This window comes from Lithobates pipiens, unplaced genomic scaffold, assembly GCF_037356315.1.
Source record: "Lithobates pipiens isolate NorthernLeopardFrog02 unplaced genomic scaffold, aLitPip1_a1.2 Scaffold_19, whole genome shotgun sequence".
In the NCBI taxonomy this organism is placed as follows: Eukaryota; Metazoa; Chordata; class Amphibia; order Anura; family Ranidae; genus Lithobates; species Lithobates pipiens.
In genome coordinates this window covers 128,187,606-128,213,943 of record NW_027507764.1, presented here as the reverse complement: position 1 = coordinate 128,213,943, position 26,338 = coordinate 128,187,606, and the positions used below count along the sequence as shown (strand labels likewise).

The 26,338-nt window shown below is 42.1% G+C and overlaps 1 protein-coding gene across 3 annotated transcripts in view; it reads right to left on the bottom strand.

Moving 5' to 3' along the window:
• Positions 1-335: 335 nt before the first annotated feature.
• The window catches only part of TMEM196 (transmembrane protein 196), a 65,116-nt gene continuing 39,113 nt past the window's right edge, over positions 336-26,338 (bottom strand). For 2 of the 3 annotated variants that reach the window (XM_077491253.1, XM_077491254.1), the window contains exons 2-4: positions 19,276-19,332; positions 17,315-17,557; positions 337-6,203 (exon numbers count right to left, since the gene is read on the bottom strand). In XM_077491253.1, the coding sequence (XP_077347379.1) occupies positions 6,144-6,203; positions 17,315-17,557; positions 19,276-19,332 (360 nt within the window). In that variant the 3' untranslated portion in view covers positions 337-6,143. Of the gene's footprint in view, positions 6,204-11,739; positions 11,792-17,314; positions 17,558-19,275; positions 19,333-26,338 lie in introns of all 3 variants that reach the window. The other variant, XM_077491255.1, reaches the window with a different exon arrangement.

Genomic DNA, 26,338 nt, shown 5'->3' with positions numbered 1-26,338 from the left:
GTAAATGTCACTTTTTCTGTAGCACATTGTACCACAAGAATGGGAAAAAATGCCCCCCCCCCCCCAAAAGTGCATATCACACCCTCTATGTTCCTTTGATGAGTACAAGGGCCTCTTCCCTGGCCCTGTGGTTGTGAAGTTCTGTGGGCAGCAGACTTATTGGAATCTGGAATCCCCCTTTAAAAATAAGCGTATCCCAGATACTGCCCCCCCATGAATGGAAAAGGGGTACCCCTTCTCATTCACAATACAAATTTAACCTAGAAACAACAACATCTTAACAGTTGACATGTTGACACTTTATTAGAATAAAAAATCCAGAAAAAGTCCTTCTTTGAAAATGAATTTTCAATCACAATGCACACAGCCTGGCAAATCGCCGAAATTAAAAACCCAATGGTACCCACATGCTCAATCCCAATGATACTAATAGCCATATGACAGTTCCCAAGCTGTCATTGGTTATATAAGGAAGAGGCGGAGATATAAATAACATCTTTGTTAATGTCATTGCCCCCATAAGGCCAGTGACCATATTTAGGCAGTGATGTTACGGCCACGTAAACAAAGAGTCGGGAATTCCTGGCCATGTAAGCCAATGTATCAGTGAAGGCGAAAAAGTGGCTGCCATGTCCTTACGAACCATTTACATCGAGAAGATGTCATATATAGAAACAGTAGATATATGTTTATACACTGCAAACAAGTTTAGCCCTATACTTAACAACACTCAAAAGGAAAAAAAATAATCAGTGTTCGATAAACGCTCATGTGTACAGGATCACACCGGTATGCAAGTTGCTTACAACATACTTACCTTTGGGGTTTCAGAGAGAAGAAGAGAATAGACTGTTAGCAAACAACAACCAGTTATTCACACAACTGGAGCTCAATTTCCAAGTAGACAGTAGCTTTGTGCCAGTATCCACTTGTTTGGTAGACTTTTATGCACATATTCTATTTACATGGTTACAAGTCACATAGTAGGTAAGACTGAAAAAAGACAATAGTCCACCCAGTTCAGCCTGTGTAGGTGTACCTGTGCCAGTGTCTATAATAATTTCCCATATCCCTGTATGTTGTGTTTTTTAAAGATATACATCCAAGAGACTTTTAAAAATATCCATACTTCTCGCGACCACCAGGGAGCCACGTGGAGAGAGTTCCACATCCTTATTGCCCTGACAGTGAAGAACCCCCTACACAATTTAAGGTTAAACAGCTTCTCCTCCAGTCTCAATGTGTGGCCCCATGTCCTCTTACACTCACTGGGACTGAATTTTTTCCTATGCTGGGATCCCCATTGAGGTATCTGTAGATTGCTATCATGTCCCCCCTCAGACATCGCATCTCCAGCGAGAATAAATGTAATGTTTGCAGTCGGTCCTCGTGTATAGTTCACTGCTTTGTATTGTGACTCTCTAATCACCGATTGAGCTGACAGACATACAGAAAAAAATATACCCATACAATTTTTTAATGACAGGTAATAATGAGTAAGGTAAGGTGGGAGCTTATATCTAATTTTGTAGCCCTTCTAAGAGTTTAAAAAGCAGGACAGCAAGGAGAACACATTATATGTACAGTATTTAAAGTCTAGTTTATTATTTCTCTCCATAAAATTCATTAAATTCTAAGTATTGCTTTGTTAACAAAATGTTTCAACCAGCAGATCAAGAAACACATTTGATCTATAGCTGCAATATTATAACTTATAAAACATACAATACCTCATTCATAAATTGTACATATATATACATTATTTGTCATTTTTACACTGGTTCTCGTAGATTTTTTCAAATTATTTTGCCTTTATATTCATTATATTTGTTCCATGTTACAGCCTATCAAATTGTAGAAAAAGGTGTGTGCGTGCACATAAATATATCTGTGAGCTACTTCTACTTGCCTAGATATGCCAACCTTTTCTACAATGGTGCCATGTTAACGGGAGTTATTTGAAAAAACTGACAGAGGATAAATTACAGTTTGCTTGATCTGTTTTTTTTGCAATGCATTAAGTGGTTAAATAATACTCAAGTGCAAAGCAAAATGTCATATCAGTTCAAATGATAAAAACTGCGGACCACAACTTACACTCATTGCCTTGAATTAACTGTACCAAGCAGTAAATCACAGGCTACCATAGTCATCCTTCCTACATTTAATTGCCTGAACTGACCACACTGAGCTACTAAGTACATTCGATGCATTTCTACACCACCACACTTTTACCCTTTACAAATAACATTTTTGTAGAATTTTATTTGTTTTGGTATTTTGCAATCTGTTAATAATATTCATTTTGCATAGTTTTGGGCCCAAAATGGCCATAAACATGAGACTGCAACTTAATTTGCCTACACAATCTAAATAACAACCTTCCACTTTAATTTTCAGATCAGTGATAGATAAGCATGCTAAATCTTTGTTCTCAGCAGACACACATGGTGGCTTTTTCATATCTGAGGTAATCATACTGCTGTGTTAATCTTCAAATCAATTCCTGTATCCTTGTGGAGGTCATGGATTTTGTGGCCTATGCTGTACAGAACAGGCTCCCCTTCTGTTGATATTAAGTGCTGTCCACTAGCACTAGCAGGATGGGTGGAGGCTCAGTTTTGCTAAATTAGAATGAAACTGAGCCCTATAAACAGCCTGGTGACAAATGAATTGAAGTGGTACCCTAACATGGATAGGGAGAATGAGAATACTATAGCTTGTAGGCGGAACATTCAACCGGAAATGTACGATTGCGACGTCGTACAGTTTAGCTGGCCCGTCAAATCATCTTAGAACATTCAACAGATACCATAAGCCTTCAATGACGGATTCGACGTTAATTATTTCAGATTTTCAGACTAATGCATTTTTTAACTAAACTAAATAAATAAAAACAAATTTCGGGAGTAACTAAATAAATGTATTTTTCAGACGAAAATGAAATTTCGAAACAAAATATTTCAGTGTGCACATGTCTACTGTATATCCCCCCCACCAGTGGCGTAACTAGAACCTTCAGGGCCCTGATGCAAGAAACCATGAAGGGCCCCCCTGAACCCCATCCAGGGCCCTTCCCTCCGAGTCTGGCGGTGGAACTCCAGGGCGTGGTCACAGGTATGACCTTTGTGAGCCCTGTAGTTCCACCACTGGTATCAGTAGTTTTTTTTAAATATTTTTTTTTTAATTTTTAGGTGCCACATTGGGGGACTGTCCCTAGGCAGGATGGGGTCCCCGTCCCCAGAAGAGATGAGGCCCTTTTCTCCAGGGCAGATGAAGTTACTGCCCCCAGGTGAGAAGGGGTCCCAGTCCCCAGGGGAGGTGGGGGTCCCTGTCCCCACGTAAGAAGGGGTCCCTGTCCCCAGGGGGAGAGGGAGGGGGTATGTAATGGTGTGTGGGGGATGGGGTCCTCTCACTCACCATGACCAAGCTGTAGGCCGCGCACTCATCCATGCTGGCCTGGGCTCCATCCAGTGTGCTGGATGGACGATCAGCATATCGCCCAGAAAGACCTTTCATCATCTGTGTATGACGGGGGAGGAGGGGGGCTGGCAGACAAGCCTGCAGTGTCCTCCGAGGAGCTGGCTCTCATAGGGCTGCACTGCATCTGTGTGCTTAAAGTTTGTTTACCCGGGAGAAGTATGCAGTGCAGTGTGGGCCGGACTCGGGGGGGGGGGGGGGCGGGACTCTGGCTGGGGAGAACAGACATCGGACTGAGCGGCAATGCATGGAGCAGGATAGGGGTACTCTGAGGACACAGATCATGCGGGGAATGCACAACTAAAGAGTAGCCAGTGCGATAGTCGAGCATGGAGCTCTGCTAGTCACCCTCCACCTCCAGCCACCTGTGTGCATGGTGCACTGGTACCCCTAGCTGCCTATGCTGCTGCTAGCCATATGTAGAGGGGGCTGCATGGGCCCCCTGCATCACAGGGCCCGGTTGCGGTCGCGACTGCTGCAACCCCTATAGTTACGCCCCTGCCCCCCACTAAATATGTTTGGTTCTGCATTTAATTATATATGAATGGTTTTAGTACATTTTAGTCGACTAAAATCTCCAGTACATTTTAGTCAACTAAAATCGAATGACTTTAGTTAAATTATAATGCACTGTTTAAGCATTTCTCTAGAATTGCCAAACTCATTATATCCTCCTGGAGGAAAATGCGAATAATATGTTATTATTTATGGTATTAAGGTTTGAACATGCACTACTAAATTAACTAAATTAACACTGCTGCCTGCAAATTTCCCCAACCACTGGTTAACCTGCCACTGAAGTCCACCTAATGCAGCTGCCTGTTATGGTGTGGCAATGATACAGCACTGCTCTTGAATTCAAAGCAGAGTTGCCACTCCCATGTAGGCTGTGCCTGGTTACTCTATAGTGGAATGAAAAAGTGTTGCATGGGTGTGGCTATCAGCTGCAAATTGTCACTCTGTATATGGTGCCCCACTTTCTAGATTGGCAGCATAAACTACGTTGGTGAAACCCTCCCACAGTAGACTGCAATTTCTAGGAGAGGGAACTTGTGAGATATACATGAAGGCAGATTTGGCTCAGTCAGGGACGGCAAAGGAAGTTTTGTATTTACTTTATGAGGCTTGCACATCATTTTTTCATTAGGTTTGTACATCACATAGTAACTGGATTTGGTACTCGTTTAGGCTGTTATATAGGAGCTATAGATGTACAATAAAGAGCAGACATCTAGAATTTGCTGCATAATCACATCAAACTGACACTGGAATGATTATGTAGGTAACTCCAGGTTGTACCATGGTGAGCCAAAAATCCTGGATACAATATTCTGCAAAACACTAACCAGATCTCTCATGTTCACGCTACAGCTTCCCTTACCACTCTCCTTGCTTTCCTAGTAGATGTAAAGCATGACGGACAGCCCTACTGTCCTCTATAGAAATGAAGAGAGCCAGGAAGGAACAAGCCAAAGCGCAATCATAAGAGATTTGGTTATTGTTTGCTAAATACAACATTTTTCAGCGGAAGCATGTGCACAGGCCTCTTCTGACGCAACATTGTTCATTTTAAAATTCCTACAGGTTTCCATGAAGACACTGCAGTGATATTACTTCTTTGGATAGCTACAGGCCAGAACAAGACATGCATGCGTAGTAAGTGGAGGACCTGGAAGGGACCTTTTTTGGGCAAAGGCTGTGAGCCTCTGGGTGGGGCTACACAGTGAATATTGCTGGAAAGGTACCATTTGTCCTTAAAGTGGTTGTAAATGATCACCTTTTAAAACAACCCATTCAGTTTAAAATAATAATGAAAGGCAAAATATTTGTGTATAGATATAAAAAAAATATATATATATAAATACCTTTTTTCCCCTTTTCACAAGTGAGCACATTCCCTCAGTTCTCAGCTGCATAAGAGCTGGGAGAGGAGAAGCAACAGTACACTTATCTTCCGTGTAAAAGGCTGTGAGGGGGAGGGGGGTTCAAGACAAGCCATTTCATGGGAGGAGAGCAGGCTCAGTTCCCACAGCTAGAGAGCTGACCACAATGTGTTCTTCTGCTTGGTGTGGTCAGTTGAACAGGAAAGCAGAGGTTCTGGCAGAAACACCAGGGATGTCACACAAAGGAAGCAATACAAAGAGAACATGGTCCTTTTGCATACAAGTACATGGCACAGCAGGCACATATCAGGAATATGAAATGTTGGTTTTACACACTTTTTAAGGCATGTCAAATTATTTAAGAATTGGAATGATGCTGGTACAGCTTAATACATACATCTTACTTTCTCTTGAGGTTGGATCAGAATGTTAAGGAAACACAAATTTACTCAGCTTGCTGTACTGTGTGTGAATGTGTTGCTGTAAAAGAAATTCAAACTATATCTCTAGAAGCCTTATGCTTTCCAAAGTAGCATGCTTAATAATAGCTTTGTGCATAATTTCAGTGTCTCCTATTTCCAGAAAGAACACATGTTTAACCTTGGTACAAGTCTTTTTTTTTGTATTATACACCAATGCTTCTTGTAGGTTGCAGTTAGTGGATGGCAATATGCTGAGATATATGGATACATTGTTGAATAATTTAGAAACATTGTTCTACAACTCCTCACTTCTTCTTGTATAATTTGAACTGGTCATTATGCATCATACAAAATTGTTCTACATTCGTCCATTAAAAACAAGCTGTGTTCCTCCATTGCTGATGTTTTCAATGGTTTCCTGTTAAAACAAAGACAGAAAATATTTCACGTTTGATTAAGCAGCAATGGCCATCATTTTATTACTAAAAAAAATAAGTTTTTATTTGATATGGATACAGTATCTCACAAAAGTAAGTACAACCCTCACATTTTTGAAAATATCTTATAATGTCTTTTCATGTGACAACAATGAAGAAATTACACTTTGTTACATTGTAAAGTAGTGAGTGTACAGCTTGTATAACAGTGTAAATTTGCTGTCCCCTCAAAATAACTCAACACTCAGCCATTAATGTCTAAACCACTGGCAACAAAATTGAGTACACCCCTAAGTGAAAATGTCCAAATTCAGCCCAATTAGTAATTTTCCCTCCCCGATGTCATGTGACTCATTAGTGTTACAAAGTTTCAGGTGTGAATGGGGATCAGGTGTGTTAAATTTGGTGTTATCTCTCTCACTCTCTCATACTGGTCACTGGAAGTTCAACATGGCACCCCATGGCAAAGAACTCTCTAAGGATCTGAAAAAAAGAATTGTTCCTCTACATAAGGATGGACTAGGCTATAAGAAGATTGCCAAGACCCTGAAACTGAGCTGCAGCATGGTGGCCAAGACCATACAGCAGTTTAACAGGACAGGTTCCACTCAGAACAGGCCTCGCCATAGTCAACCAAAGAAGTTGAGTGTACGTGCTCAGCGTCAGATCCAGAGGTTGTCTTTAGGGAATAGATGTATGAGTGCTGCCAGCATTGCTGCAGAGGTTGAAGGGGTGGGGGGGGGGGGGGGTCAACATTCAAATTGGTTTGCATGGCTGTCAACCCAGAAGGAAGCCTCTTCTTAAGATGATGCACAAGAAAGCCTGCTAGCAGTTTGCTGAAGACAAGCAAACTAAGGACAAAGTCCTTAAGGTGCAGGGGTAGCTGGTGCTCAATATTTTGGAGGGGGTGTCAAACAAGCCTACCTCCTCACTCACACTGCCACCACCCTCATCACACCCCCCCCTCCGTGAAAGACAGATGTGAAGATGGCCTTTCTTTAGCAGATGACGAGGATTGAGGACAAAGGGTAGGGATGCTGCTCCTTGCTCCAGCCGAGGGAAAAATTCAGGGCTTCTACTCCTGGTGGGACAGACGTTGCTTCTCCTCCTGGCAGAACAGGAAGTGGGCCCTGAGACCCAATTGGCTGGGAATCCTAAAGCCCCGTACACACGAGCGGACTTTTCGACATCCAAAGTCTGACGGAATGATTCCGTCAGACTTTTCGATCGTGTGTGGGCTGCAACGGACTTTTGATTCGCAAAAGTCTGACAGACTTTAGAAAATGGAACATGCTTCAAATTTTTCAGACGGAACTCCGCCGGACCCAGTTCCTACCGAAAAATTTGCTCGTGTGTATGCTATTCCGACGGACTAAAACCGACGCTAGGGCAGCTATTGGCTACTGGCTATGAACTTCCTTATTCGAGTCCAGTCGTACGTCATCACGTACGAATCCGTCGGAGTTTGGTGTGATTGTGTGTGGCCAAGTCCGCTCATTCGAAAAGTCCATCAGAACTCTGTCGGAACTCCGACAGAACTCCGGCAGAACTCCTTCGGAAGTCTGTCGGACATAAGTCCGCTCGTGTGTATGGGGCTTAAGACTCCCTGGCCAATCGTGTCTCAAGACCTGCTTCCTGATTGGCCGGGAGGAGAATCAGGAAGACAATAGTGAATATTCATTCAATACATTTACACAACTGGGTGGGCTCAGGGTTCAGTGCTCTGCGCCCCGAGCCCACCCTTTTTTTAAGCCAATTAGAGCCTCAGGCTCTAATCACGTTCTTCCAAAAAACAAATCCCTATCGAAATCCATGTGTCTGGTGCCCTGCATGGAGATTAGGGGCTGGGCGCATGGATTGGGGGGGAGGTGCCCCTGCATGAACGGCCTGCCGCTGGGAAGGTGCATATGGAAGGGCTTTGAACACTGCAAGCAAAACATATTTCCCAGCACACTTACTAGCTAGCTAGCAAAAAAAAAAAAAAGTGCATGAACAACAAAAGTTTTAGTTGCACAACATTCAAAAATATTGGTCCCTCAGCTGGATTGTATTGGGGTGGCAGTCATGTCACTGCACAGCGGCACAACACCCCGTGCTGCTTTGCCAAGACATGAATAAAGTGTCACTTTGTGCACTTGAAATACAGTTAAAAATAAAAAAGAAAAAAGTAAACAGTATGATGTGCTGAATCACGCACCACTCTATCCCCTCACTGCATTCAAAAACTGACCTCTGCCTGCACTCTAAGCATTTAGCATTCAGGCAGTGTGATCAAGCCCTAAATTGTAGAGCAATTCCCTGTTTGCAGAAGAAATGCTTCTACCTTCCACATTTCAACCATTAATCTCTACTTGTTATGACAAATAAACACTTTCATTCAATTGTGTTAGGTTTGCTAGAGATTTGTTTGCATGAAATATTCTTCCCAGGAAATATTCTTTGTTCCATTCCACGGGCACATTTTACTTTATTACAAGTAGCTTGTAATTTCACTTCTAATTGGCAGAAAATAAATTCCTCGTATTTGTGATGGACAATGCCTCCACTATACAGCCATGCAAAGTATGAGTCATGTCATTTCTATTTCTGTTCCATTAGAGTTAATTGATATGCTGCACAATGACATGCACAGTTTATTGCTGCTGGCAATGGTAATGCTGATCTTGGAATGTTTATATTAAGATAAGGAAAGTTTTTACTGTTATTGAAAAAATAAATAAATAAATATATATATAAATATATATATATATATATATATATATATATATATATATATATATATATACTTCACCAATTCATGCCCATTGTCAGCAAGATTACATAAAAAGTAAGCAGTAATGTAATTCAATGTCACTGGCCCTATAAAATTGTATTTATAAATAAGGTATATGTAAACTCAATCACTTAAATATCATAAAAGCTTTACCTTGTTAAAGCAAAGTTCCACCTATTGCACTCCTTCCCCCCTCCGGTGCCCCATTTGGCACCTTTCAGGGGGGCGACAGGATACCTGTCTTTGACAGGTATCCTGTCCCCACTTCTGGGAGCCTCAGCCACAGATATGTGCATCACCGCTCGGGCTTCCTCCACCTTCCCCAGCTACCATGCCAGTAGGAGAGAGGAGCAGAGCCTTGGGCATGTGCTGTAGGGTTCCCAGCATGAAGCCGTAAGGAAATGGCGGTGGCAGCGGCACTGGACAGCTGATGGAAACAGATGCGGTGCCGACATGTAAGCACCCTATTATTAAAGTCAGTAGCTGCAGTATGTGTAGCTCATTGCTTTTAATTTTTGCAGCGGTGGACGGACCTCAGCTTTAATGTAATTCTCAAAATAATTATCAGCATTTTACATCTGCAGCATTCCTTAAAATGAAGAACCTAGTTTAGGCATATCCTGTTATAGGGTAACATCATTCTGTCTTTGTCTCCTAGTCATGCTCCTGTGTTGTCACCCTCTTACATGTTCTTTCAATGCAGTCTAGAGATTGTTTCAACATGCACTGTCACCATCAGAAAACTGGCCCTAAGAAATGGAAAGCAGCCATCGCTGGAATACATGTATGTAGACAGGCAGTGCTGCAAAAGGGCTGCCTGAGATCAACAACATTGAGATATAACAATAAATAAAAAAATGTATTTTATTACAATTGTCTATGATACACTGAGCTTTATCAAACTAAATGTTCTTTAGTTAGCGTTTGTATCTACTCTAACAACATGCTTATCACAAAATCAAATAATTACATATAATAAATGTAGCGGATGACATTTTGGACAAAGTGTCATGCATGTGTAAATTTATTTTTTTGCCTCAGAACAGTAGTGGGGTTCTGAGGGTTAATTATGTAGGTTAACTTTGACATCAGTTTGGCTGGGCTGTGTTAGAAGTTCTGCTTGGTCATGTGTGCAGTAAGATGCACATGACAGGCCAGAACCAGGCCTGGTTGGACGTTTTGGGTATCAGCCTTCTCGGAACCAATCAGTGGGTGTGCCGGGCCCTGCTGAAGAGTCTGGGAGGGGGTACTTAAGATATTGAGGTCATGTGTTCAGTAGGAGTTTGTGAGGCCCGAGCGGTCTGTTCTTGTTTCCTGGACCGTGGTAGCCCCATGAGGGGTCCCGGTCACGGGGTGTTTGACATCCCGCAACATGCTTCTGTTGGTTACCCCCAATAGACCTGCCTGGTCTGGGGTAGGGATCCGTCTGTTCCCAAGTCTTGGAACCAGCTGGTCCGAGGCGCAGTAACTGAGGGAGGATTCAAGGTGTCCGGGTGTACTGTCGGCTTGGAGGGGCACCACAGCTCGTGAAAGTGACCGGGGGAGGATCCTTCAGAGGAAGGCCAACAAGCTGGCATCCTGAGAAATGCCTGGTTACTGAGTTGGGAAGGACATTGACGAATCCACGCTTTTTCCAGTACTACTAAGGAGACAGAGAATGTTCCAGGTACTGAGGAAAAAGGTTCCTGTTCACTTTCAGTTACAACTTGTTCAAGGTCAGAGATTTTACAAGTTCTGAATCAAAGTGCTGACTGCCATAATCTCTGGCTAGAGATTTGTTCAGCCTTGAAGTGCCCAGCTGCGAGTGGCTACTCTCTGGGTGGTATTAGAGACTTTGTTATGTCTGCAGTTCAAGGTGCCTGAGTTCTTCACCCTTGCCCTCTGTTCCTATACGAGACTGTGTTGTTGGATGTTACCCCTGCAAAATAAAATCTTTCAAAAGGACTTTATTGGTGTCAGCGTCCAAGTTGTTGGGTATCAACCCTGGGAACCCCTAGACGTGGAAGAACAAGCCAAGCGGAGGTAACCGGTAAGCCCAATAAGTCAAGGCCGCCCTACAAAGGGTTATGGCCGCTACATAATTTTTTTTTTTAAATAATACAACATTGCATGACCGCACAATTCTTATTCAAAGTGTGACAGCATTGAAAGCTGAAAATTGGTTAATGTTCATACGTTTAAAAACATTTTATATTGTTTTACTAGTTATATAAAATCTCTGTTTTATTATTGAAATTGTAAAATATGTTGTACTTTAATTTCACAGAGTGTTATGGATTTTCTAAAGCTAAAACATAGCAGTAGCTGCTTTTAGACTGTCATTCTGATTGAACGTTTGTCAGACTTCATAAGAAAAAGGAAGTAAAAGGGATGAACTATTTAAGCTATTTGGTTATGTGGACAACATACTTAATTTTTTCAACAAATCACTCTGTAAGCATGAGAAAGGAGACTAAAGCTCAACAAACGGGTTAGAAAGGTAAATATAAACTCACAATTAATGCATAATGCATAAAAAAATGAAAAGAAGTTTATAAAGTAATATATACAAGTATATACAAAAACACTAAACATCCCATTTAATATGACACAACTTGACATAGCAGCATCTTAAAGAACAGGGATTGTACCCATTGTCCATATAGTCCCCATTCTCTTATTTAGCTTACTGCATACGTCTTCAACCCCTCTCTCCCAGAAGAATTAATGAAAATCATGTAACCCAAATAGACTTGCCACTGTACCTTATTAGCAGGATGTCACTTATTTTCATTAACCTTATGTTGTCCTATCAATCTATAATTTGCAAACAATGAAAAGTATTAGCTGTACAGGTTTGCTGGATGTTTATTGAAATTTCTCTCTTATTTTTGTTTATTCAATGACCCAACAATAGAGATCAAATCAGAAGAATCAGTAATTCACAAAGTCAGATTTACCGGAATATTTGCATTTAGATGTTTATAATCCAAAGAGATTCACATAGTTCAGGAATCCAGCCAATTGTAATTCATGGTCAATAAAATTAGTTTGGGCATTGATAAATCTGCATGCATAAAAAAATGTGAAATGCACAACTTAATCTAATTTGTGGACTGATTTGTTTCTCATTAACCTGAAAACACCAAGCAGTTCTTTATTCTCAAGTAGGAGTTTTGACATCCCTAAGTACAAATTGAAGGATCTCCATTGGCAAAAGATAATTGTGAACATTTAACATTCTTATGCAAATCATTAAAGCTAAACTCCAAATAAGCAGCTAATTATACAGATGAAATACATATGTATGTAACAACTATTTATGAGCCAAAGGATCTATAGTGTATTTCTGTCCATTCAGTTCTGAAATTTACACAGCTCGACTACACAGCACAGCCCTGTTTGGTGGGGCAGGGGATCAATTTTTTCTTTGCTGCAGTTTAGTAACATAGGTGTCCTTTCCACCCTTAGCTAAGTGATTAGACAGTGAAAGGAGAAGCCACAGACTGATGAGCTTAGCTCTCTGTCACTCTGCTCTCTCTTTCTATCAGCAAGCTCCTTGTTAGCACATGAGAACAGCTGCACTACTTACATTTAACCACTTGCCTACCAGGCACTAAAACCCCCTTCATGGCCAAGCCACTTTTCAGCTTTCAGCGCTGTCGCACTGTGAATTACAATTGCACAGTCATGCTAAACTGTACCAAAACAACTTTTTTATAATTTTCTTCACACAAATAGAGCTTTCTTTTGGTGGTATTTAATCACTGCTGTTTTTTTTATCTTTTACAAAAAAAAAAAAAAGACAAACATTTAAAAAAAAAATGTTTTTTTCCATCAGTAAATTATGTAACTAAGTAATTTTTTGCCTTCACTGATGTGCGCTGATGAGGCGGCAACGATGGGCACTGATAGGCTGAACTGGTGGTCATTGAAGAGGTGGCAATTATGGGCACTGATGAGGAGGCACTAATATGCTGCACTTATGGGCTCTGATAGGTGGCACTGATGAGCACTGATGAGCACTGATAGGCAGCACTGATGGGCACTGTTTTTTGGCACTGATGGGCACTAATAGCTGGCACTGGTGGGCACTAATATGCCACACTTTTGGGCACGGATAGGCAACATGGATAGGTGGTACAGATGAGCACTGATGGGCATTGATGGGTGGCACTGATGGGTGACATTGATGGACAGCAGTGATGGGCATTGATGGGCAGCACTGATTGTTAGCACTGACTGGCATGTCTAATGGGCACTGATTTGTGGCACTTGTGGGCACTGATTGCTGCCACTGGTGGGCACTAAATGCTGGCATTGGTGGGCATTTATTGTTACACTTTATTTCTTTATTGTAATCAGGACACTGATGATCAGTGCCCTGATTACATCCCTAGATGTCCCCCCTGTGAGGAGGTGCCGCTGATCGGCTCTCTTCTCCTCGCACTCTGTCAGTGTGAGGCGAGGAGAGCTGATTAGCGACATCTCCATGTTTACATGTTACTAGCTGTGATTGGACACAGCCGATCACATGGTTAAAGAGCTCTTTACACAGATCAGGGTTGCACAGTGTGCTAGCACACTGCAGGCACACAAGAATGGCCGTTCTGGGCCACCATCATATGACAGTGTCCCAGAACTAGAGCTGCACTGCCCTGCCATCATTTGAGAGTGGGCAGGTGGAAAGCAGTTAAAAATGCAATAATGCATACCTTATAACCAGCCTGGATTCAAACAAAATCCCTGTGCCCATGGATCTGGGTTTAAATCCTAGAGCCCCTTGTCAGAGTGAGTTCTGGCACTTGACTCCACTGCTTTATATGCCTTAGATCCCTGTTACCACAATCGCCCACTGTGACACAATAATATACAGCAGGGCTGGGGGAATCTTCCACTAGCCTACTCCTCGGCTCTGAGATGCATCATATATAACAGAAGGAGGAGTCCTGGAGAAGGGACTTTCCCGTGCAGTGAGCAGTGCTCTATTTGGGATCTGACAATTGCACTTGAGGGGACAGAATAACTTGGCAAGGTAGGGGCAGGGAACAAAAATTTATGCTGGAGGAAAGGACAGGGGAATTGTTCTGGGGGTGATTTGGGAGGGGAGAGAATTGGTGTTGGAAGGTGGGAGGGAAAGGTGGTTTTGGGAAGAAAATGTGCTAGAAGGGGAAAGAGGATCTGTGCTGGGAGAAGGGATTTGTGTTAGAATGGGGGATTTGGGGGGTGAGACACAGAAATGTATGCTGAAATGGAAAGAAGATTGGGGGAGGAGTTTGTACTTAAGGAGAATAGTATTTGTTCTGGGATGGGGGGTCCGGGGGAAGAGAATTTGTACTAAAAGAGGGATTGGGGGGATTTGTGCTTGGAAGAATGGGGTGGATTTGTGCTGGGATGGGGGGATTTGTCCTGGAGGGTTGGAGGGAAGGAGAATTTGTGCTTGATGAGATTTGGTGGGGAAGAAGATTTGTGCAAGAAGGAGGATTTTAGTGGGGAGGTAGGATTTGTGCTAGGAGAGGGGTTTGGGGGGGATTTGTGCTGGGAGGAGGAATTTGGGGGGAAGAGTTTCTATTGGGAGAATTAAGGTGAGCCTGCTGGATTTTTTTTGGAGAGAAAGAGTGGTGATTTTTGTTGAAAGGGTAAAGTTGGGGAGAATAGTTGGGGGAGGGGGGATTTTGCACTCTTTTGACCCCTACACTGTGTGTTACCCACCCTTGACTTTTGCACTCTTTTTGCTTTGTACTCCTGACTCTTACACAGTCCCATCCCCTGCATTCTGCGCATAACTTAATCCTGACCCTGCTCTCTGTGTGGTATGTACTCCTAAAGAGAACACTGACTGCAGCAATTTGCACACCCCTGACCCCTGCACTCTGCGTTATGCATTCCTAAACCCACCACTGACTTGCACACTATGCATTACTCCTGACCCTTGCACTCTATGCATTCCACTAGTGCAGGTGGATCAGTTGGTACCTTTGAAAAGTTAGTCTGTACAGACATTGCACTTGCCACAGTGTTATTCTTCAGGATCCCCTGGCTCAACCCAAGTAGGTAACACATACAGGCCTGGGGACCTCACCAGCTCTGGGATTGCCAGTTTAGGGATTGTATTTCCACAATCCACCCTAAATTCACAGGTCTTGTGGCTCAGCCTGATCCAGTAACAGTGGGGACAAGAACGCACAGCAGAAACTACAGCTTGTTCACGGAGACACTTCTGGAGTTACCTGGTCACATTCAGGTAAAAAGTCAGACATCACCTGGTTGCAAAGGGCATAACCTTTCTGTGGCACAAATCTCAGACCAGTATCCAACACCACTCTAGGGTCTAATAAATACAACCTCCAACGCCTTTCTGGTTGTGCCCTAGCCTTCTTCCATGAAATTCAGCCATTGTTGCTCACAGACACAAGAAGACCACACACCACTGAGCACCCCCTCCACTCCTAATGCACACAGTGACCCTTCAGCTAGGTACCAGCACTTTCTCAAGGCTTCTAGTAAATTTGAGTGTATTCTAGAATCTTTTAGGATCCCCCCAACAAGTCCCATGTTATGTCAGGAGGCCAATCCTGCCAACTATGCTACTATCATTAGCAAGTTAGAGGTATCAGTCACTAAGGGGACAGGTTGTTAAGCCCATTCCTAGCCCAGGACCCAAACACTGACTATCTGCTCCTATGTATACTAATGATGAGTTCAAAACCCCATACCCCAGACCACAGAAGTATCAAGCCCTTTTATCGGTCGGAATTTATTTACTTGCAAGGCCTTGTATTTTCCCGTGGTTCCAGGCTAGTGCTCACAAGGTCTGGCTGCACATCTGAGGCCCATTTGTCATGGAGACCTAGGTCACCTGACCGGTGTTGCTATCAGTTGGTCCTTTTCTTACTGACAGAAGGGTAGACCTCTTCTCAGTTAGCCACCACTACCTCTTGACCTGACCAGGTTTTTACCAAATTTTCTCAGGGCCTTGTGATTAATACCAGTGCAGCATATTATGAGAATGTAATCACTTGTACAGCCACCTGCAGCTTGACTTTATCCAGACCTATTTTAAATGCGGACACTTGAAAACATAGGCATCCTTTATGAATAACAACACATCTAGCCAGAAGTTGTTCATAGTTGGTAAGTGTTGATATGACTCCTCCATGTAAGAATGTACATTGCTTTCTGAGTGAGTAATAAACCCTTCTCTGCATAAGAAGTGCATCCAGCCTGTGTGTAACTTGCTGAGCAGACACTGGCAGCATTGCTAGCAACACCCTGAAAGACCCTTTGTCGAAGGGACATAACAGTAAGGTTGAATAAAGACATTAGGTCATCCAGTTCAACCTGTGTGGGTGTGGGTGTATGAGTGTGTTTGTAATTTTATTTCTACCATTTACCATATCCCTGTATATTTCGCCTCCACTAGAGCTTTTGAAATGATCAACACTCCCCTCTGACACCACCAATTGTGGAATGGAGTTCCACATCCTTATCAGTCTAACAACAAAGAATCCCCTATGCAGTTTGTACTGTTTTCTCAGATAAGAAAACTTTGCAACTTCCAAATGATGGCATGGTACAAAAGGCACAATATAAAGGCTACAAACCTCTTAACGCAGTCTATAACTCCAATCTTCTGGCATGATCCTGAGAATGCTGTTCCCCTCAGAGCCCAGTACAAAGAACAGGGAAACCACTAACAGTGGACGCCCATGAGAGGGCTGCAGCATGCAGTTACCCTGCAACTCTCTCATTGGACTCTTCATTACTCCCCCAACTAACGCCTCCTTTAGCTCCAACCTCTAACTATATCCAGTCTGCCAGTAGGGCTGTGCTAGTGATGGAACAGAGGGGGGGGATAAAAATAAAAGGGACAAAGGTAAATCCTTCTAACATGCTAACCATTTTATCCCACTGCCCTAGGTACTAGCCTGTGGGTACTATTATGGTAAAAACAGCCATGAATGCAAATAAACTATTAAAAAAATTGTAAGCAAATACTACTAAAGAGTACATTTTATCCCCACTTATAAAAAAATGTTTTACTGTAGTAATTATGAAATAATGAAACACAACTTTCCTTTTTACAGACAACCTACAATGCTTATAATCTATGCATTTATTTGTTTAGGTATCTTACTGTCACTGATATTATCATGACATATGCAGGCTGAGTGCAAAAACAAGGGAAAACAAAATCTATTGTGTGCAGCAACCATTCTGATTCCAGCTGTCATTTTCTGCTAAATGAGCACTTTTCACTTACCCCATACTTAATACAACAAATAGCATTTGCCAGAGCAATGTTTAGTTTAGCTATCTAAGAAACTAATATTAAATTACCTTTTCTGTCATTTCATGAGAGTGATGAAGTGAGTGTTCTCTTTCTAGAAACATCCTCCTTTGCTCATAACTGGCCAAACGACAAGTAAGCCAAGTGGAGATGGTGCATCCGCTGATGCCTATACATGCGAGGGACAAGGAAGCAAGGTGCAAAGACGACCTCTTGGACAGAGCTCTTAGAAACTGAATGTTCAGGATGCCTCCAATGAGTCCACAGATGCAGCAGGCAGAAAAAAGAATCATCTAGAATGTGAAAAACATAAAATATAATAACATATTTGTGCATTGTGCAAAAAATAGCAGTGGCCCATTATTCTGTCAAAGAACGTATAAAAGTCAATGATAACGGCGTTAAAAAACAGCTCACATCTAAATAAAAAAATATTGACTACAATTGAGGAGCTGCTGAAATTTCAAAATAGAATATTGCTAGCTATTTTCTTTGCACTTGTTGAATACCTAATTTTTATCTTGATGAATGACACCCTTTAACATTATGAGGGAATTAACAAAGCTTTCTGTGCCACTGCCCACTGTCATACACACTAGCACTCCAGTCCTGTCCTGTAGATGAGTGTTTCTCAACCTTTTTTTCAGCCAAGGCACCCTTTAAAATTCCTTGCAATCTTGAGGCACCCCATTCTAAAGTTTAAAAAAAAATAGTTTTACATAACGCAGCAACAACCACATATGTAGGACACACAATGTTAGAGATTATTATTCCAAAGCAAATCCCACTTTTGCATACTAGTCTTGATTGTTCCTCTTCGCCCTCAGTTTCTCTCTCTCGTTCAGCTAATGTGACTCCAGAGTTTATAGGGAGGTGCAGGGGAGGGACAAACAAGGATGCTGTGAAATTGCCTAACATCCTCCTTATCAACAGATGATGTCCTTGGTTGTTTGGACACTGGTGCTTGGAAGGCTGTAATGGTGCACAATTCAAACTTGTGGCTTTACGTAAATAATAGGAAGGCTTGATCCGCCCACTGGCTTGCATACCATTTTTGAGTAATTCCTGGGCATTTTGCCCAAGCACCCCTGAAGACACCTAAAGGCACCCTGGTTGAAAAAGGCATCTGTAGATAGTGCCCACTATCATATGTTATAGCACCCCAGTCCTGTCCTTCAGATACTACCCACTGTCATACCCTTTAAAAACTTCAGTCTGGGAGATACTTTCCTCTGTCATAGCTTTTAATACTCCTGTGCCACAGATACTTCTCTTTGTTATACCCTTTAAGACTTTTTTTTCTGCAGATACAGCCCACTGTCATACCCTCTAACATTCTTGCCCTGCAGATACCAACCTCTGTTATACCATCTAACACTCCTGCCCTGTAGATACTGCCCACTGTTATACCCTCTATCTGTCCTGTCCTGCAGATTCTGCCTACTGTCAAACCCTTCAGCCAGGGGCATGATGACAATAGGGCAGCTCTGAGGGTGGAGTGTCCATGCCACAGTGTCATTGGTTGCTGTTCCAGCATCCTAGCAACCTGGATGTTAACAAACTCACTTGCCTCAGTCGGCAACGAAAATAGGCTTTCTCCTGTCTCCAGTGCTCCTCTTTTGCACAAAGAAAATGTTCCCTTTTTTGTTTACAACAAAATTGTGGTTCTACGTCTTATTGACTCTCCTGTATATAAAACACTTCTCCAGCATTGCTTATTACAAACCCAACCTTGCCCGTTCTGGAACAGGCACACTTTTACTAGAATTTATTAACTGCATGAATTTCTTCTGTTAGTTAAAAACATTATATTTCATAGTGTGCTCTAGCACTGAAAGTATCACTGTGTTTACAGTTTTGGTTAAATTATTATTTTATGCCAAGCAATTCTACCTTTGACAGGTGGATTAATATTGTCTAATTCTGCACAGATATTGCAGGCATAATTTAAAAGTTAACTACAGTTTCATTTTCTTATTTTATAGCCACACTTTCAAACAGAAGCACTTACTATGAGTCCAGATTTCTTTTTTGCACAGAAAATGCCGCACACTCCACATATCAGGAACTGCAATGAAAAGACAAATGTGAACCATAAACTACTAAATCATCCATTGTTTGCTGAACAGAATGGATTCTATATGGAGCAGAATTTAGAAGAAGGGGATATGAATCTTTACTATTACATGAGGAAGTTTACTACAAATTGATTCACATACAGTAATTGAAAATGTCCATGTAAGTTATGAAAATACTCTGTGAAAATGCTGTAGCTTTTATGCTCTCAACTATTCACAGTGTACTGCACACATTAAATGATACAGAAGTTTAGTTTGCACATAAAACATTTAACACATTGTAATTTGCATATGCTAAACAGAGAATTAAAGAAAATGCCACCCAATATTTTTTGCTCTATCTTGCATGACGTGAGATAGTGTTTGAACCCCAACCAGGTCTGTACTTCTGTATGGGAGATCTCCTCAAACTCCTGAAACAGCTATGACAGACTTAACTTGGGTTTTCACTTGCACTACTGATGCACTCCCCATGGGATTATACAGAGAAATGTATTTTTTGTAAATGGAGTATTTCATGAGGGTTATACCCTGTCAGTGGGTCCTGCCTTACTAGTCTCTTGTCTGTCAAGGGAAAGGACCAGTCATGTTATTATTAGCCCTTTTACACACGGTCGGACATTCCGACAACAAAATCCGTCACATTTTTTCCGACGGATTTTGTCCGAAACTGGTGTTGCATACACACGGTAGGACAAAGTTGTTGGCGAATCCGATCGTTCAGAACGCGATGACGTTATTTCATTACCATGGGACTACGTTCAGGCTAGTAGCCAATAGCTTTGTTCTAGGAATTTGATCTGAGCATGCGTGCCACTTTTTCCGATCGGAATTCTCTACAAACGATCAGACAAGGTCTGATCGGATCATGTTGTCAGAAAATGTTATATCCAGCTCTCAAACTTTGTTGATCGGACATTCTGACGGAAAAAGTCAGATGGAGCCCACACACGGTCGGATTATCTGACAACACGGTCCGATCGGACATTTTCCGTCAGAATTTCCTACCGTGTGTACAAGGGCTTATAGGCACAGAAGGTCTGGAAAAAAGAGCGTGGCAGTAGAGTAGTGACAGAGCAATAGAGAGACTAGTAGGCATTTCCTTTTGGGGTACGCAGGTAGTCCTAAGGCCAAGAGAAGAAATTGGAGAGAGTGAATTTTGGAGCAGTCCTTTTGATACAGCCTTGTGAGCATCACAGCACCCTTTTTAAGACATCCAAACAATAGGAACAGTTGTTAAAAATTGCCAGCCATGTTTTTGGAACAGTACTATACGTTTGGACTTTGTCTTTTCATGCTTTTGGACTATAGAACATAAAACTTAAGTTGAGGTTTACTGTGTAAACTGTATAAATGCTCAGTAAAAGAAACATTAAATCAAAAAATGTCTCATGTGATGTGTTTGGCAAATATGTTCAACATTTGAAGTGAAACTTGGCTAATTAACCATTTTCCAACAGCCTGGTGTGATTAGCGATGTTGCTGTTAAATATGCTGGACAAGTATGAAGGTCTCTGTAAGACACAAACCAATACCTAGGGGAAAGAATAATCTAGCATCGAGTTTGCGGCAGGGGTAAGGCTGGCCATACATTATACAATTTTCTTGTACAGTTTTCCCTTAGATTTACTAAAACCATGTAATAGGAGGTCAAACCTAAACACTTTCAATTTTTATGCAATCAGGCAGGCCCGTGCACTACATAGTTGGAGGTAAATCTAAAGGAAATTTAATAAGAAAATTGTATAATGTGTGGCCAGCCTTAGAGGTTGTTTGGGGATGTTGGTCATCTAGTCACCCAGTCCTATGGTCCTCAGGTGTTAGACGGAATCCCCTGTAGTTTAGGCCTGTAACCACTGAGAGGTCTCAAGAGTAAAGTGCAATTAGTGACTCTTGACCAGGCTTAAGGATGAAGAAGTACTAAGAATCTCTGTGTGTATAATATTGCTGGGGGGGGGATCAGAACCCCAACTCGCCAGCCCTGCAAATCTGAAAAGTTTTAGATATGGCGTATCAATAGATTAAAACCCCTGTGGAGTTTGTATTGTCTTATGTAGCTTATTTGAGGCGATTCACCATTTGATTGTCCTGGTGACAGTTGTTACTGGGACTGACTGAGGAAAATACTAAGTTTTGATTGTCACCAAAACAGAAATAGATGGCAACTCTCCCGATGACAGCAAGTGGGCAGTTCCTCTGGATGGATTTCCTTCTATTTCCTGTTGTGTCCACAAGTTTTGGCCTTTGATATATTGTATTAAAATTAACTAGAGCTTCTTCAGTATAAATATTAATTTGAAACATCAAAGAAAAAAGAAAATCAAAGCAAATAAATACTATTGTCTAAAATGTGAACAAAAATGTACTATAATCTCCATATATGGTAAGTTATGTTAAATTGATAATATACATTTCTGGAATAGTCAGACTTGCTCCTCAAATACTCAAACAGTATATAACAAATGAGCAGAAAGCAGATAGCATGATGGTATGACAGATGTAAAGGAAAGTGAATGATCTACCTTTTCCACAGGGTAAATAGTTAGCACACAACTTGAAAACAAGGTAGAAAAGCCTGTGTATATGGAACCCCTGACATGCATTTTAGCTGTATTTCCAATGAAGTCTATAGAACATGTAATTTTAAAGAAAACACATTAAAGATGCAGCATGCATTTTAATGCACCACACCTAGAATGCACATAAAAGACACAAGTGTGATCAGGGCCTAAGTGGAAGATGAGATGTCAGAAGTTCAGAGTTGTGCAGAGACAACTGGTAATATGGGATCATGTCTACAAGGATTGGAGTCTCTTATACCCTGCCTACCCAATGCCTTTGGCCTAACTTTGAGAGTTTCCCCATCATTCTATAGAGGGCCAGCTCCTTTATTCCTGTTTTTACTTAGCTCTTTCTAGTCACTTTATGTTTGACGGTGATTGGTAAGTGGTCATGTCATCAATATGGCTTCATTATTGAGCCATCCCTTCTCTAAAGATTTATAAATTAAAAAGTGACATCACTGTAAATGAAGTATAAATTATAGTTTACAGCTTGGGTATCTTTGAATAAAACTACATTACTATTCACTGGATGTTAATGTTTCTTCAGGGCATTCATATCATTTGTGCATTAGGGCCATGTTACATAAATAAACAATGCATACATTTTCATTGTGTATCTGTATTTTCATGCAAAAGTGTGCATTTGACGTACAGGGAAGTGGTAATCTGTATATTACTTTAAGAGTTCCTATATCCTTCATTCACAGATGTAAAGACAGAATAGCAGATAGCAAGAGTGCTGATTGATGAGTCCTGTGTAATGATCTTGTTCTCTTTCCTCTTCAGAGGCTTTCCCCTGACCAGCTTCATCCAGTCCTGCTTTTAAAGACCTAACACTGTTGTGTACCAAGAAAAGTGAAAAAATGATCCATCTTTGTAGCACACCTTCTCAATCTTGAGAAATAGCGAGGTCAAAGTTTACCTCTTGGATCAATGATTAAAACAGAATTAAACCCTCTTTAGAAAACAAACTTCTCTGTGTACATGGTTAAAATATTTTAAAAAATTATAATATTTTTTATACTATCCATTTCCAAACTGATATTTACCTTACATATACATCTTCCAGGCACAGTGCTTCCCCCATAACTTCTGGTGGGGGGAGCATACACTCTCTCTCCCTTTCGTGCCCACCGGTCAGGCCACATCTCCCATCACTTCTGGTGTGCACCCTCACCAACACTCATGCACAGTTCTTATGTCCATCAGAGAAAGATTGCTGGATGGCAGGAGGGTCACAGGTCCTATTCATCTCCAGTTGCCTATGTGTTTCAGCGCACACATTGGCAGAACACATTGCAGTCCTTGGGAGGGGGAGTGAATATGTAGTGGTATCTTCATAGAGAGAGCTCTAATGTTGGAGCTTGTATACCCTGAGAACAATTTTTACATTTCTGCTATAGACCTGTTTGTTCAGAATTTAATTTGTTATTACTTAAAGGTGCACTTCACCAAAAGGGGACGTTCTGCTTTAAGCCTCCCTCCTACCTCTGTCACTTGTGGCAGATTTTGTTTTTGGGGGGGTGCAGTTATCTAGTTTTGATAGGTACCTGTTCCCACTTCCACTTGGAATGCCTAAGCAATGCGATTGAAAGTTCTCCTCTCCCCCTCCCTCCCCACCAACTTCTGGGACATGTCACAAGTCCCAGAAGCCTGCAGGACCATTCACAAAGCATGGCTCGTACATGCACAATGGGCAGCCAGCTGCAAAGCCGCAAGCAGCACAGCCAGCTATCCACAGTTAAGATGCCGGTACTGAATATCTGAAGGCCAGTAAAGAACTAGCCTGGGTGAAGATGGTGCGGGATCCCTGGGCAGGTAGACGTTCTGTTATTAAAAGGCAGCAGCTACAGGATTTGTAGCTGCTGACTTTAAAAAAAAAAATTCCAGAGCGAAGAACGTCTTTAAGATAACAAACGAATACATAATTTTTTTTCTTTTTTTATGGACAAATCAGGCTTTCTTTTGGGTTTTATTGTCTTGTAATAATGATTTTTTTCCGCAATCCATAGACAAAAAACGAACAAAGCCTGAAAATTTTTTTTTTTTTACTTGTATAATGCTCCATACACACGGTTGGACGCACATTCCGACCACAAAATCCGAAACTTGTCTTGGCCGAAACTTGTGTTGCATACACACGGTCATACACAGTTGTCAGAAAATCCCATCGTTCTGAATGAGGTGACGTCAAACACGTACGGGAAATTGCCGCAGGACTGGCAATATTGCCAATATTCATCATGGCAGCACCAGGCAAGCTTCCAGGCGCATTGGTGCATTTAGATGCGTGATGAGGCGAATCCGCGCATGATGAAGCGCGACGGCATGAATGGGCACATGTATGAGCCGGTTGTAATAGAGGTTGGCGCTCTCTACCCTATGTAAACATTCTACTGAGATCCCTGAGTTGCTGGATTATCCTCAGCTCCCCCATGTCCCCTGTTCTCCTGTATTCTGATCTTGGACTTCCCGCTACTGACCCATCTTCCTTCACCTGCTTATCCTGTTCTCCTTATTTGATTCTGGCCTGTATCCTGACCTGCTTATGCCTGCTTCCCTGCTCAATCCCGGCTTGGCTTACCGACACTGCATCTGCCTGTCTCACCGTTAATGACTCCGGCTTGTTCCAGTGTTACTGCCTGAATCCTGAATCTGCTACTGACTGATCTTGCTGGGTATGACCCCTGGCCTGGCTTCTGAGTTTCCTTCTGGACCTGGCACTTCACAAGCACACCTGCCATACAGTGCACCCCGCTTGTTCCAATCATTAAGTCTTAAAACCACCACCACTGGCAAACAGTGCTTCTCTTGGCACTGCATTCCCTGTTTCACCTTCAGGGTTTCACTGCACTCACCCACAAGGGGAGCCCTCTCAGCACCTTGGCCTCCAACCGGACTCCTAACAGACACTGAGGGTGATGTCTGATCCCTACTTTAACTTTTCTAAGGAGCCTGTCAGTCTGGGGAGGGACCCTCCGTACCCTCCTATCAGGGGATTCGAATAGAATTTTCTACTTTAATATTGTGTGTTTTTTTCCCCATTGCTTCTGTCAGCAGGCCATAACCCCATCCTGACAGAACAATAGAAGAATTGTGTTAAAGTTAACATTTGTTTGATATTTCTGTCGGTAGGATGCTAACCCCCTCCCGACGGAAACTGTATAAAATGTGTAGATAGCTTTTAGTTTAGGATGCTGTTGTGTTTGTGTTTTTTCAGGATTCCCTGGGATGGGACAGCTGTTCATCCCCTCTGACTGGAGTCAAGATTTCCTGCGGGCAGAGTATCTTTCTCAAGTGAGAGAGATACATTGTGTGTGATTTATTGTTAGCTACAGGGACCAGAAGTTAGGCTCATGTTGTTTGTACAGATGTAAATACCTACCAGGAATTTTCATATATTTTTGTATGCAACTTATTTGTACAGTTCCCCATCCAAGTTGTTTCCCTTCCCTCTTTCCATTTTATCTGGGCTCAGGAGTCATTTTTGTAAATTTTCCCAGCTGAGGGACCAGCTGGATTTTGGTGGGAGTGAATGTAGCACCCTCTATCTAGGTAGGTGCTAGAAGTGAGGATTTTTTTAGTACAGGAATTTAGGCAGGCCTAGCTGGAAGCAGAAGCTAATGCTGCTGAGCAAGTCTTCAAGGGGGAACTACTGGTTGCAGCCAGGAGGGCTGGTGGGTGACATGTGTAGTCAGGTGGACAGGAGAGGCATGCCAGGGAGGACTGAGAGGAAACAGTGGAGCCAGTAGAGAGGATTGCAATGTCAAGGGCAGTGATGTCCAAGAGGGCTGACAGGGCCTGAAGAGGGCTGACTGGGGCTGACTGGGAGCAGTAGTCTACCAGAAGGACAGCTAGCACTAAGAGAACTTACATATTCTCTGCTACACTAAAGGGACCCACGGTCTCTGCCTGCAAAGGACAATTCCCAAGGCCTGGCTGAGCCAGTGTCAGGCCTAACCATGTGCTAGCTGCTCCTAGAGAGTAATAGTCTACAAGCAATAGTTGTGCAGGAGGAGTTTGAAAAAGTGTACACAGAGTGTACATAGTTGTCACTAGTAACAGTGCTGTTATTTCATTGGGCATCCCATAATTCCTATACCCCATCCAAGTTAAATTCCCCCAATAAAAACAACAAAACAAAGCCAACGGACTGTTCATTGTCTTGGAGCATCTGGGAAGTGGATGCCGGATCAGGCAGGTGGGCCACATCACATTGCAGCCCCTATGGGGGTACCACTACATTTGCAACACTGAAAATGAATGAACAAAACTAATGAAAAAAATATTAATCGTTAGGAAAAAATAAAAATAAACACAAAAAAATCTACAGGAAATGGGGAAAAGGGGAAGAAGGTGTCAAGTGTCAATTCAGATGGATTATGGTAAGTTAAAGAATACTAAGTAGTTAAAAGAGCAACTATTAAAAAAA